Raw genomic sequence first — 14,546 nt, 5'->3', positions numbered from 1 at the left:
GCCACTGCCAATAGTTCAGGCAAATCTGCAGAGGTTCCTCTCTCCTGTTCTGACAGTATTAAGTAGTCAACTAATACCATATTTAAAATTGATTTTGACTAGGCAAGATGATGGAAATTACTTTCTTCTCTCTCCCAACCCCTTCCTGTGAGAGATGTCCTCTTTTACCTCAGCAGTAGGAATGCCAGAATGGTACAGGTTTGCTGGCACTCATGCATTCAGTATTGCAGTTGCTGGAGAAATCTGAGTATGCAGTCCCTCAAGAGAAGGCTAAAACACAGCCTGAAGTCAGAATGTACCTTAATAAACTATTCTACCTGCCAGCAGTGCTCCAAGAAGGCTTTATTCGTATTTTAATATTTGTTCCCATCTCATTGCTCTGGCGTAGAGAATGCACAGTCTCCTGGTCAGCATTAATACAGTCTTACCCCCCATTAGAAGGAGCTGGTCTGCACACCCTGAATGGGCCAGCCCACTTAGGGGGCTGAGCTGTGGCCACCTCAGGGTGACAGACCTGTCTGTTCTGCTTGGGCAAATTGAGTCTGGCTTTGTGATCATGTCAGGTTGCCAGTACAGAACTTCTGGGAAGACAGGCTGATCCCTCCATGTACAGGTAGACAGCCAGGACTGTAAGATGATCCTTGCAAAGTTGCAGAACTGGCACAACAGACAGCCCAGGTGTCTGGTCACCATTGCAACAGCAGAAAAAAAATAGCCACTCTAATACCTGTTAACCTAAGGAACCCACTTGTCACTGCAAATGTTTCTAGAACCAGAGCTTCATTATACATTTGATCCCAAGCAACAGGGTCTTGTGTTTCTGTCTAAAGAGTCATGAACAAAAGAAAACTTGCATTATTCCCAAAGATCCTAGTCCAGATAGATGCTGAACATCTCAGGCTGCACCCAGCTTTCCCCAAAGGCTTGGCCAGCCATGTCATTTGCTACTCACATGTGAAGAGCAATCACGATGTTGGAAAGAAAACAAACATCAGTGCCTGAAACCACAAACCTTGCCCAACAGTTAGCATGCAGGATGGAGGGAGAGGCCAGACAAGCTTTGATGTCACTCCCTGAGAGATGAGGTCTGTAACACTAACTCTCTATGGCCTAGAGCCTCATTAAAAGTCCTCAGTGAAAAGACATCTTCCACATCCTGCTTTATAAACCTGATCTCACAAGAACTGCACTGGAGAGGACTATCTGCAAGACTAGAACTTACAGGGAAGATAAAGTGACCAGGAATAGGGTTGGGCCTTTTCCAATCAGAAAATTCATCCATCCATGAGATTCTCCTGCATATAAGAAATCTGTTGCCAATAGCCAGACAGAAGGGCACCTTCAGCAGGGCACTGTAAGTGCCCTGCCAATCAAACCATTCCATGGGCAAGGAGACATGTGGAGCCTGGTTTCCTATTTCACCTCCTCCCTGTACCATGTAGATTATCTGATACCAGTAATACAGTCTGAGCTCATACTGGAATCATCTGAACATTAGGGGCATTAATTCAGATCTTCCTCCTGTATCCAGTGCCTGTTTTCCAGCAACCTTTAAGCACAAAGTACCTTTGAGACTCTACTCATCCCCTAAGCCCTGCATTCTTGAGAAAGCAAGCTAACAGACATAAAGTACAGAGCCCTGTCTTTGTCATCTGGGGAGTCCCCCAGGAAAAAACCAAAATGTTAATTTTCCTGCCAGATCAGTAGGCGACCAATACTTGTAGCTCTTCAGGCTGTTTGTTCTTCACTCGCACAACAAGACAGACTGCCACCAAACCATCCTACCCTAAGCAAAGGCAAGAAAAAAACATCGAAGCTTTGAAGAGACAGAAGGATCCCAAAGGAAAACCAATAAGAAACTTCCTTCCTCTTAAGCTGGTAGATGCAAGATCTCCTTAAGAGAGCTTTCTGCATCTACCATTTTTATAGAAAGGCTCCCTCCCCATCTGCCGAGCAGGGAGCCTCTGATAGGTGAATCCTGATGACAGCTGTATTTAAAATTTGCTTTAAGGTTCTTGGGTACTGCTCATTAGTGGACTCTCACCTGCTTCAACAGGGCTGAGATTTCATTCCAGGTGTTTCCTTCAGCCAGGCTCCATCTATTGGAGCTTGATTTAGGAGGAGGAAACAAGTCTTATCAGGGCAAACTCAAAATGCAAACCATGCCTTCTGCAAATCCTGTTCCACCCAAACCACAATCTGTGAGACCAAGACTGCAGCCCAGCCTCCTTGGACTGCGCAGCCAGAGGAGAGCAGAACTGAAAACTTCAAACAGATGTGGGTAAACATCGGTGGAATTAACAAAGCCAAGAATGGAAAGCAAAAGTGACATTTCATGGCAACACAGCAAGTCAGAGTTTATGACTACAAATGGCAGTCTATGACCTAAATGTGACCCCCTAACACAAGGGAGTTTGGATGTCCAAACTAAACTTTGCCAGGTCCTGCAGAGAAAACAAAGTCTTCCCCTCTGGTTAGTGATGGAGAGGGACATAAGGTTTGTTGGTACATCAGAAGAAACCCGTAACAAAATACAACAGTCTGTTCATGTGACAGAACACAGACACTCATTTTGCCCAGCTTTATAATGAAAAGAGTGAGAGACCACCACTACTATAGGATAGGAACTTCCCACACTCAGTCTAAGTAAAAATAAGTTCATTCCTTTCTACTCCTCTCCACACAAAAAAGCTCCCAAGGACAAAAAACTTTCTTTCTTTCTTTTTGATGTCAACTTTACAGTTCATCTCCTCAGACAAAGCTATTAAACTGTATGCAACTTAAATCAACAGTCAGTGCCTGTACAGCCAATACCATCTTTCCACACTGAACCTTTGCCTAACACGCTGAAGGAAAGCAAAGAGCTTGATCCTGTGATAAGGACCCTCAGCATCAGCCAAGCTATTAAACCCAATTCATTTGCTGCCCAAGCTCAGCTCCCTTCTGGAACCTTGCAGAGGAGTTACCCTCACACCAGGATTGCATCAAGTCACCAAGATGCTGTTTGAACTTGTTCAAAGCAGAAGTGTGCATGTGCAGACACATCCAGAAGCAGGACATTATTAGAGGAAAATGAGAATTGTGGAAATTGGGGAAACTTTTAAAATTTTCAAAAGCGTTAATATAAAAATTGGTCACAAAGCAGAAACACAAACTTTAACCAAGATGATGGATTACAGACATAAAGAATAAAAAAACTTCAGAGCCTCACTGGAAAAGTTTAAAAGAGCTTGCAAACACTAGGCTCCCTCTAAGACACCATGACACTGGGGACATTACAATTTTACTCATTTAAGAAGTTTAGAATTATGAAAAGTCCAGAGCTCAACATCTCAGTCTGAAAATCCTCCAGCTAAATTCAGGATGAATAGATCATGATTTCCAGCCTAAATATCCTAATTTATCCTAATTAGTTGCAAAAGGTGGTATGAGTAAGAACCAGTTGCATGAGCCCTTTCTAAGCAAGGTTCCTCTGGATAGCAGCATCAACTTATTTGATGCATTTCACTGGACAATTGGCAAATTATTACCAAGTATTGTACTTGAGGCTACCTCTGAGTAGAGACAGAGGTTAAATGGGTGTCCAGCCCATTTGTAAAAAGCACAGTCGACCATTCCATCCCATATTTCCTGTGGAATTGCTGAAGTGTCTTCCAAGAATAGCCAATAGTTTTGCTGAAAGGCTCAAAACAAATAACACTTCTGAAGGAGTATCTTACATGGTTTACATAATAGGCATCTGAGAAGGGAAAAAAGGATGTGTACAGTGTTTCAGTGTGAATTCTGCATTGAACAAAAAGACATCATTCTTTGCTTAACACAAGGCCTAAATTCACCATGAAGAAAACTGCTGAGGTCAAAGCCTCAGGGCTCAAGTTGAGAGGGAGATATTCTGAAGGGAAGACTTTTTTATCTTCAATTCAAATCAAAATACAATATGGAAAAAAACAAGCCTCAGCAGTCTCTGTTTAAGCCTAAAAAAAGGAAAAGTTCAACCCTAGCCAACATCCTTTCATGAAAATCTAACACATTTTTAAGTTGTGTTACCAGATCCACCTCTGCACATTTCTGCTTACCTTTTTTTTATTATTTAACATCTGGTCCTTATCTCCCAACACACAGTTCACCCTTCCTGCTAAACACAGTATCACAGTTTATAACTAAATACCACAAGAGTAGAGCATCATAACCACTGGTGCTTCCACATCACTTCATGCTCAGCTGTATCTCTCCTCATGACCTGAAAGTTAACACTGATGCATTTGCCTCAGTGAAAGTCTGTCCCTTAGAGACACAGGTAAAATACTGAATGCTTCACGAAAGAAGAATTGTTACAGACAATACTGCAGCAGTATGAGGAGGCAAGTCAGATGATGAAGCAAGCAATGCCGTTTTTTTCCTTTTTTGAGAACCCAGAGAGCAAAGTTGTACTGTTTGCATCAGGATAACAACAGCTGAAGGGTCTGGAATTTGTGTTAGCAAGTTCTTTGGGGTTGTTTTCTCCTTAGAGGAAAACAAGCTGTACTTTCCTCTTCACAAAGAGACAAACAATTGTTTCTAGTTCGTGCAAATCACCTGCAATACACGGCTAACTCTCGATTATTATTGTCATTCCCACATCTCCAAACACCACCAGGGCGTGAGCAAGGAAGTGAGCTAGATCAACAGTTGACAGAAATTTGTGGAAAATTTTCCCTAGGAAAAGAACCTGTGTATGTTCTGATAAGAGACCAGGGAAGGGCTTGGCAGGCCACACTTGGTTCCAAGCAGCACCACTAAATACAATAACATCATCAGCGCGCCAAGGAGCTCAGCCTCTACCACCTACCCTAATATTAACTACAAATATGGTTGCCATCTGGTGGCTAACACAGAATGAAGTTAGCATCTGCGATGAGTTCAAGGTGGACCTGTGATGAGTTCAAGATTCCCCATCCTGTCCCCTCTGGAACAACAGTAGGGTAAAAAAACCATGGATGTGGCCATGCTCACTCTTGTGTACAGAGTGAACCTTGCTGCTGCAGTTCCATACTGGATCCGGTAGTCATTGGGGTTTTTTTCCAAGCAGTCAGACGAGTTCAAGGGATGCTTCTAGTCTCAGTAGTTGAGGTAAAAGTAGTGGGTGCAGCATATGGAACATTTAAGTCCAAGTAGTTTGGGCTGCGATTCTGACCCAGCAGCGCTTCTGAGCAGTGTCAGAGACTGGTACGAGGCTCAGGCCAGCATTGCATTTAATCCCAACCCTCCTAGATTAAATCTAGCTGCTAAAGATAACTCCCAGGGAACACGAGCAGCAGTGGGCAGATCAGCTCGCCCGCCCTTCCTCGAAGATGCACCAGTCCTTATTCAGTCAATGTCGTCTCACAGCAAACCACTGAAAACCAAGACGAGCGTGCCTCCAATAAAAGCAGCTGATCAATGTCCCTGCGTTAAATGCCCGATAATCCCCACACAGAGCAAGCATCTGGCATCAGATGCAGCATGCCAGAGAGATGAACAGGGAAAGTATCCATTGCATATTCCTGGCACCTTCTGCTGGCACAGGGGTGGGCGGAGAGCAGCGAAAGGGCTCCCGGGATTCAAAAATACACACACACAACCCCCCCCCCAGCAGATCGGCACAATCTTTAAAGGCCGTACGGCTTTGGCTTTACCACCATTCCAAAATGAGGAGCTCAAGGTCAGTACAGCAAGTAGCGACTATCGCGCGATGCTGCTGGAAGATAAGGGGCAAGTGCCCATCTCCTTTCCCTCACCATCTTTGAGGTTGCGCATTTACGCTATGGCAAAATACAGAACTGCTCTCGAAAATGCTGCATAAAGCACAACCTAAATGCCACAACGGGAAGGTCTCCTCCTGTTGAAACAATAAGCATCTGCGGATCCAACACAAGCGTGCGGCGCTCCGTCCTCGCTCCCGCTCCCGGCCCCATCCGATGCCATGTTTCCGCAGGCGGACGGTGAACCCTCACCGCTCCAACAGGACAGTCGGCATTCTCAGGATGCAAAGGGGCCCTAATTCCGCCGGCAGAGAAGGCAGCTGCCACCCCACCCCCCCCCGCAAGCACCCACGGCGAGCCGCATCCCTGCTTCGGAGAGGGCTGTCATCCCCGGCACCCGCGTCCCCCCTCCCAACCCCGCATCCCGGGGATGCCCCTCTTCTCCCCTACCTTCTCCTGCGCCCGGGTCAGCTTCTTCTGGACGTTGCTGGCGATCTTCCCGGCCGTGACCCCCTTGCTGCCCAGCTCGGCCATCTTGCCTCCTCTTTTTAACGGGCTGCGAGCGACGGACCGGCAGGAAGGGGGGGAAAACCCGGCGGGCAGGCGATGGCCCCGGCCGTCACCACCGCCGCCTCCCGCCCGCCGGCCGCCTTTTAAAGGGATAGTGCTGCCTTAAAGGGACAAGGGATGGGGGCAGGTTTTGGACGGATTTCCCCCACCCTGCCTGCCTGCCCGCCTGCCTGCTCCGGGTCCCCCGCCGCCGCCTGTCCCAGAGGAAGCCAGCAGGGTGGGAAAGGCTGGGAAGCATCGCAAGGGATTAATCTTAGATGGTGGAATGAGTTTGCTGTCTTCTTTCATCCCGCAGCAAAACGACATTCTTGTTTTAAGAAATCTGTGCCACTAATTGTTATCTGATTGTCCAATTTCATAGGACATAGGTACTTCTCAAATTACTCTTGGATCTTCACAAGCAAAAAGGGGGAAATTTAATTCCTTAAGGAACGGTACCTGCAAGTGAATCGAACCCCTGATTTTAAAAGGCAAGATGAAATTTCAGAAGGCTTAAATCATAGAATTATTAAGGTTGGAAAAGACATCTCAGATAATTGAGTCCAACCATTACCCCAGCACCACTGTGCTCACAACTAAACCATATCCCCAGGTGCCACATTCCCCACACCTTTTGAACACTTCCAGGGATGGTGATCCCACCATTTCCCTGGGCAGCCTATTCCAATGCCTGGCCACCCTTTCAGTGAAGAAATTTTTCCCAATATCCAATCTAAACCTTCCACAGCACATCTTGAAGCCTTTTCTTCTAGTTCTGTCACTTGTTACCACGGAAAAGAGAACAACCCCCACCTTGCTTACAGCTTCCTTTCAGATAGATACAGAGAATGATGAGGTCACCTTGAGACTCCTTTTCTCCAGGCTGAATCCCCCCACTTCCCTCAGCTGTTCCTCATGGGACTTGTGCTGCAGACCTTTCACCAGCCTTGCTACCTTTCTCTGGACACACTCCAGCAGCTCAATCTCTTTCCTTTATTGAGTGGCCATGAAACTGAACACGGGATTTGGGGTGTGGCCTCACCAGTGCCAGGTACAGGGAAATGATCACTGCCCTGGTCCTGCTGGCCACACTGGTTCCATTTCTGATGTCATTGGCCAGGATGCCATTGGTCTTGGCCACCTGGCTTTGGTTTTGCTTTGCTAGATCTACTGGGCAAATATGTTTTGTCCAATTGTATTCCTTTACACACGAGGACAAAGTTCTGCTTCCTGGAATACAGGAAACCACCTCAGCACTGTTATTCATGTCCTAATACTCAGCCCCCAGGCTTCCGTCAGTACCACACACCGGGGCTTGGGCGAGTGGTGGGGAAGCTTCCTTCCTTTCCTATCCTGCTTCTGCACACTCATCCCAGTTCTCTGTGGGAGCTTGGGACTGAGTAATTTGTGCTCTCAATACCCAGTGCAGTACCAACCAATCCAATGCTCTGCAGGCAACTGAGATATATAACAAACATGCATTTATCTTTGTTTAAGATGGAAACACCTATTTTAGTTACAAGATGGTATCAAAACTTCCCTGTGTCCCTGGACCATTTCACAGTCATTACTTTGCCAGATGAAGACTCTTATCTCCAGTTTCACACACACAGAGAATAGTCTAGCATGCACTACTGCTATGTAAAGCAACAGAAAAATGTTGAAGGTGATAAATTAAGAGAGCAAGGCCAGATTTTTTCATTTATTGTTTCCCATTTCTGCTTCAATACTGTTTCTGTTCATTCAGAACTTAAAATTAAAACAATTGTCTTGCCAGAGCCCTTAGAAACTGTGGGCAGAGAACCTGTCAGCACCTCTTTGTAAGGCTTCATGAGAGTGCCTCTGCATTTCTTGCCTGTTTTGACAATGGCTTTTTTTTCATGACAAAACCTTCATTCAGAATCCAGTTTAAACCCATGGTATACTTCAATTATGTTAGTAGACATACTATTCCCATTTAATAAAATACTAGGGCATGTGTTTCGGTTATGTATCAGTAAAATTAGGTGATATAAGACATACTCAGACTCAAGTGTATGCATATCCATGATGCCAATCTGTACTGCAAACTGCAAATTTATTCAATTCTTTCCTGGCTTTACATTTAGTATTCATCTATCTATATGATCAGTATTTAGTATTAATTTAGTATTCATTTTCTGTAGTATATGTCCCAAATGCATGCGATTTTTTCCATAATTTCAGCCTTACTAGTTATTTTCATATTACCTTTCTTCTCCAGTATCATCTGTAATTATTCTCTCACCCCCATCTCCCCTGCCTTAGCTGAGCTTTTAAGGGTGAAAGATGAACATATGGTTAAACATTTGTAACATCACGTTTAAAAGAGCAGATGTTTCAGGGTCAGAACACATTCCTCTCCACCATACCTCATATATTTGCTTCTCCTGCCTAGGTCTTTTCTTCGGTGGAACTGGTTTTGAAGGGATTTTTGTCTGATTACGTTCTTTCAGGTGAAAAGCAAATGATTGCAGCACATGAGCTGAAAAGAGAGTCCACAGCAAACATCAGACAACTATGAAACAAAAGCAGCCAGACACACACGTTCACCACAATGAAAAATGATGACAAACTGTGTACATTTTAAAAGCTAGGATTAACAGCAAGTATCCACTTCTCAGCATGAGTCATTTCCCAGTTATTTCTGTGCTTGATTGGATCAGCACCAAAGCTGCAAAGCATTTTCTGGGCTCCAGGTGTGTTGCAAAAGGTACTCCCCGGCATGATCCACATGCATTGCCAGTGGCCATGCAACTGAATGACCATATAAGCCATTTCAGCCAGGTAATACATGCAGGAGGTTGTTGCTTTGTGAACAAGAGTGGCTTCAGTCTTGTATCTATCCACCATTGTTCTGATCTCAAGCTTACTGTGTTTTACAAGCTTATAAATGTAAATAATTTCAATTGGACTGCAGTCCAATTGTATCTAGTAATAAACATACAGGCTAGCACCATAATGCTTGTATTTGTTTATGCTTTGTGGCATTGTGAGACAGAGGCTCAAAGAGGCTTTTGGAAGCCATTAGTGACAGATTCTGCACAACTGGAGTTAAAAGAAATCAAACTTAATGCTTATGAGTATCTCCTGCAATGAGATTCATTGAGTTCAATATGTGCATATTTGTCTAATCTGTTTTAACACTGGACCCCAGAACACTTCATTCCACCTGACTGTAGCCAGCTAAACATATTTAATTTAAGCTGAGTCACCTTGGCTCCTTTTATAGTCAAAAGGGAGATATCAGTACCTTCAAAGCTGAGGAAAGGTAAACTAAAACGTCTCCCTTCCCCCTTAGCTACAGAGGGAGATTAGCTGAATAGCTTAACTAGTTAAGAAAGCCAGATGGGTTATGAAACCCACCTGTAGTCCATCTCCCTGGTGACAGGATGACTCATTTACACAGTTCAGAGGGAAGAAGCAAATCTGTCAAACACTCTAGCACAAACAGGCATATTAACATGTACATACCCACCACTGCTTTTTTTATGGCTTTCTTAATTGATTAATACTCTAGTCAATAATGACTATGTTAGGCCTCAGCCCCATAAGTGTATTTCACTTCTCAGTTGTCTCATTAAAGGGAGATAAACTGTTCACCTGTTTACAGTTAAACATATGCTAAAATGCTCACTGGCTTGGAGTCTATTATTTTGTAGCTTAGGTACAATTTATTCCCTTCATTACACAACTTGTTGTTCCACCTCTTTTTTTCATTATTATTAGTAGTCCTGTTTTGCCAGTTTTGTCGATCTTGGAGCACGCTGTTTCCTTCATGATTCCTAATTTAAATTGGTATAAAAATTTATTCTTCCAAAAGTGATTTCAGCAATGTATCCATTAACTTATTTTTATTTTTTCTGCCTTGAATCTTCTAATTATAGTTCATGTGTTTAGAACTATGAGCTATGATAACCAAAATCTTCCCTGTTACTGGTGGCAAAATCTTTCATGTATAATCCCATTCATTTAACTAAAATAATTCTAAAATTACAACAGTAGTGGTCTCTACCAGTCATGGAACTAGGAGTATATATTCTCTGTTCCAATAACAAAGAAGATTAAAAGCCAGTTAAATTGATTTTTGTTTCTTTTCAGCAAGGAGTTCTGATTTTAAGATAATTACAGTTTTTAGAAAATATTTAGTAGAGTTCAGTTAATTAAATGTTTATGGAAAATATAAATATATCATTACTGAATTCTTTAAATGCTTGTATTTATACTAAATAATATTAATTGGAGTAAGCTCTTTGAAGCACTCTAAAGCCCTTCACCCCAAGTACTAATATAATGCAAGATGGGTCTATTTCAATCATAATTTCTTGTAGTATTCAAAGCTGAAATTCAGATATTAAACAACCTGGGTTTTGGATCCATAGTTTTGTTCTGGCTAACTCTGGCTATAACACTATGGGTCAGTTGGCCTCACTCCCTGCCAGCACCACTGTCTTGCTTTAGTGATGTCAGGTGAAGGACTAACTTAAGACAGTAAATCCAACATCTTGAGAACAACAAATTGCACAAAATATATTATGTGGCAAAATCTAATCAAGTTCTAACCCCAACCTTGCCTGCCTTTTTCTTTCCATTGCAGATCATGCATTCTTCTTGGGACAGCATTCCAGAAGATCTTGCAAAGGTGACTTCTGTCTTTTCTTTTAACCTGATAACATTGTCAAGCATAATTTGGTTATCAGTTTCACCATTATCTAGTTTGCCTTAGAATTCTTTTCTGACTAACTATATTCTCTTGTAAACTCTCCCTTTGTTCTCCCACAGAAAGGTGCAGGGAAGAATCAGGAAGTTTTTGCCATAAAAATAATAGAGAAAACCTCTCTGATTATGTGTTCTGTCCTTTAAAACAAGAGCAACATGAAAGAACTTTGATTTTAAAATAATGTCCTGAAGGTGTTCTCTCCCACACTTGTCAAACACTCAACTCCTGCTGGATCTCTCCATTATCTTTTATGAGAAACACAAGATGATACCCAAGTGACTCTTCTAATGCTCTAAACACACAAAAAACCACCCAAAAAATGAATACCATAGCACTGGAAAGGCTCCAAAGCTGAGAGCTTCGCCTGTGTAATTCAGACTCACCTGCTCAGAAACAGGGAGAGGCAGGAAATAAAATGACAATAAAACTTTGTCTCATGTCTCACTGAAGACTGTCCCTTGATTGCAAGCTTGCTTGAATTCTAAGAATTACGTGGTATTCATGATGTGTCTTACTGGGACCTCCAAACTTTGGCAGATTTTTCACTGAACTTCAAAATTCAGATAATATTTCTTTTCCATCCACATGCCCGTTTGGATGCTTGATACCCCTGCATGTAACTATTTTTTTCTCTGCCTTTGTGGGTTTAGCCATCACAAACTGGTCTTTGGCCCTGAATTTGTGACAGATCAGCTACCCTTTGCTATTAAATGAAGTGAGTAAAGAATGGAAATGGTCTGTAAGCTTTGCACAAATATACTTCCAAGAAGCTTATCAAAATTTCTATGTACCCCATTGTGCAGGAAAAGAAGGGATTTGGTACATATGAAATAATTTTGGTTTTACTTTTTCATTATCATCAATCAGCAAGAAACAGGCAAGTGAATCATGTACTTCCTTTGGAAAATATTATGAGAATTCTTGAAGCCTTCAATATCTAAAACATCTAAAAAATCAGAAATAATTGTATACTCAAATGGATGGGCCAATTTATCCCCATCTATAGCTACAGTAGAACACATGGCCCATCTGGTAGAATCACACAAAGGATAGCATATCACCAGGACACCATATCAACAGCACAAACTGTCACTGAAATGCAGGAGATATTTGATATTTTCAAACGTATGTCCACAAGGTTCCACACTTGTGATAACCGTGCCAGGTGGATTTTGTAATGGTAACAGTTGTCCCAGTTGCAATGTCTTCCTCCTTACTTCCCTTTACCAAGAGCCTCATTTTATTTCCTTGGCAACAAAATAGGGTGACTTATTCACTGCACATTACTTACAAGAGCCATCTCTCCTTACTTTTTACTTTTTAATGGAAGCTTACTATCAATTCAGATCTTTTCGGTTTTCAAAATTATCCAACTCTTTGCTTTTGAGGTTTGGGATTTGATTTTTCAGAAAAGAAGGATGGTAACTTTCCAGTCTGAGCAAATCCTGTTTTCTGCATATATCTAATAAAACATTGGATACAATTTATTCATACAATCTATTCTATTTAATAATTACTGACATTTACAATAATGTTTTCCTAGACCTGGATCAGGGCTGAACTGCAGAAAATGCAACACAGAAAAATGCACAAAAAATTATTCTCACCTGCAACAATTCAGCCATTTCCAGAGCTCTATCAATTCTGTAAAAAGGCTTTCATAAAGATTCAGCAAAAAACAGCGAAGGCCTCAAATTGTTAGAATTTGTTAGAACTTATATATTTCTCTTCACAAATTATGTGACATTTCAATGTATCAATCGATGCTCTGACATCTTCAAGTCTCCATGCCAAATTTAGCAGAAAACATTTACAGTCCAAAAGTAAGCATCCTCTAAAGTTTAATGAGTCACAGCCCTGTGTATACAGATATCAGGGTCATCAGCATGCTAGAAGAATAAACATAAATTTCAAGTTAAATTTCTGGTTTGTTTCTGAACTGTATTTTGAAACAAGGCAACACTACCAGATAAATCAACCAAACATAGTAAATTGTGAACATTTTTCTTAACATGTCACTGCACAAGTGATGGAAATACATGTTGTTTCTACTACTGTACTCTGAAAGCTGAAGCACAACTCTGGAAATGTTGCAGCATCTGAGCACCTTTACTAGGAATTTTTCAATACAGGATGTTCCCTCAAAACCCCACCTTTTGGAATCACAGAAATAGGTGTCCAGAGAGGAAAAAAAAGTCAAAATCTGAATCACAAAAACTGAAAACCAAAGAAGGGCAGGGGGAATTAAGCCATGACTTCAACATTTTTATTTATTTTAGGGAATTCACAGCCTTGAGTCACAAGCTAAGGAAAGACAAAACGTGACACTTCTCTCTTGGACATGGAGGTAAAGATAAATTTATTATATATATTGCAGAGATGTGCTGCTTGTAAAACAAGCTTCTAGAAACTGGTAGCAAATAGAAACCCAAAAGGCAACTATTACAAGAGAACAGTCTTTTTAGTCTACATAACACTGGTGAGCTACGTCACAACAAGACAGAGCAAACTGCCTGGATAAGAATAATCTTGCACAGCATTATCCTCTGGCTGTATGTGTGCTGTCAGATCTTTTGAGATCCTAGATTTAAAACAACCAACCAAACAAGCAAAAATACCCCTTCCTAGCATGCCAACGTGATCCAGATTTACCAAGACTTACATAGTAAACCTTTAGTAAGGCAAGCAACCCTACATTACCTAGACAGAGCAACAAATAGGTGCAAGCCACTTGCAAATCCTACCAACACTACACCGACTCATAGCCCCATAGGGGTGTGGTAATCCTAGAAACCACACAGTTCTTTCCTTCTGAAATTACACATTCCCATTTTATTTAGAAAGCTTTTCTTTATGGGGTTTGACCTTGCCATTAATGAAATGCTTCCTGGAAATATTTAATTAATTATCCTATCCTATCCTATCCTATCCTATCCTATCCTATCCTATCCTATCCTATCCATTATCACAGCAAACAAGTCTTCATCTTCTTATATAAATACCAGAATATATATACAGAAACACACACGATTTGTGCTTTTATGCCATATAGGATGGAACAGTTCCTAGACATGTTTTGATAAAGCTAATCAGATCGGTTTTGCTCTTTTTTATAAAAAAATATTTTACAGGTTCCTGTTTGTTTACATGCAATATTAGAGGCAGTTCTTTAGTTACTAGTTCCACATTATCTTGCAATTAGAAGTTGCTATTCATCCCACAGGAATGTCCCGCTGATCACAAAGACTTTATTGACTCACTGCTGTCTTTGATGTATTTCTCTTGGCCCCTTGGTTACAATCAGTAGTCACTAAAAACACCAATCACAATCACAAAAACCAACTGGAGGAAGTATCTTCTAGCTAGCAGTTTTTAACCTTTTATGAGTTGCCATCCCCTTAAAAAATACTCCAAAAAACATTAAAGCATGACAAAGGCTTCCTTGTTTTGGTCCTTCTTTACAGATCCTGGAGAAATAAATAATGGATTCTCATTGCTCCCTGGTGCTGACACTAAACATCCATCTTTCCAGTCACACT

The 14,546-nt window shown here is 41.7% G+C and overlaps 1 protein-coding gene across 11 annotated transcripts in view; it reads right to left on the bottom strand.

The window, feature by feature from the left end:
• The window catches only part of BIN1 (bridging integrator 1), a 91,345-nt gene extending 84,978 nt beyond the window's left edge, over positions 1 to 6,367 (bottom strand). For 3 of the 11 annotated variants that reach the window (XM_048308632.1, XM_048308638.1, XM_048308647.1), the window contains exon 1: positions 6,171 to 6,367. In XM_048308632.1, the coding sequence (XP_048164589.1) occupies positions 6,171 to 6,254 (84 nt within the window). In that variant the 5' untranslated portion in view covers positions 6,255 to 6,367. The remainder of the gene's footprint in view (positions 1 to 6,170) is intronic. The other 8 variants (XM_048308636.1, XM_048308639.1, XM_048308649.1 and 5 more) reach the window with 3 other exon arrangements.
• Positions 6,368 to 14,546: the final 8,179 nt, after the last annotated feature.

Source organism: Corvus hawaiiensis, chromosome 7, assembly GCF_020740725.1.
Source record: "Corvus hawaiiensis isolate bCorHaw1 chromosome 7, bCorHaw1.pri.cur, whole genome shotgun sequence".
NCBI classification, from domain to species: Eukaryota; Metazoa; Chordata; class Aves; order Passeriformes; family Corvidae; genus Corvus; species Corvus hawaiiensis.
This window is presented reverse-complemented; position numbering and strand designations above follow the sequence as displayed.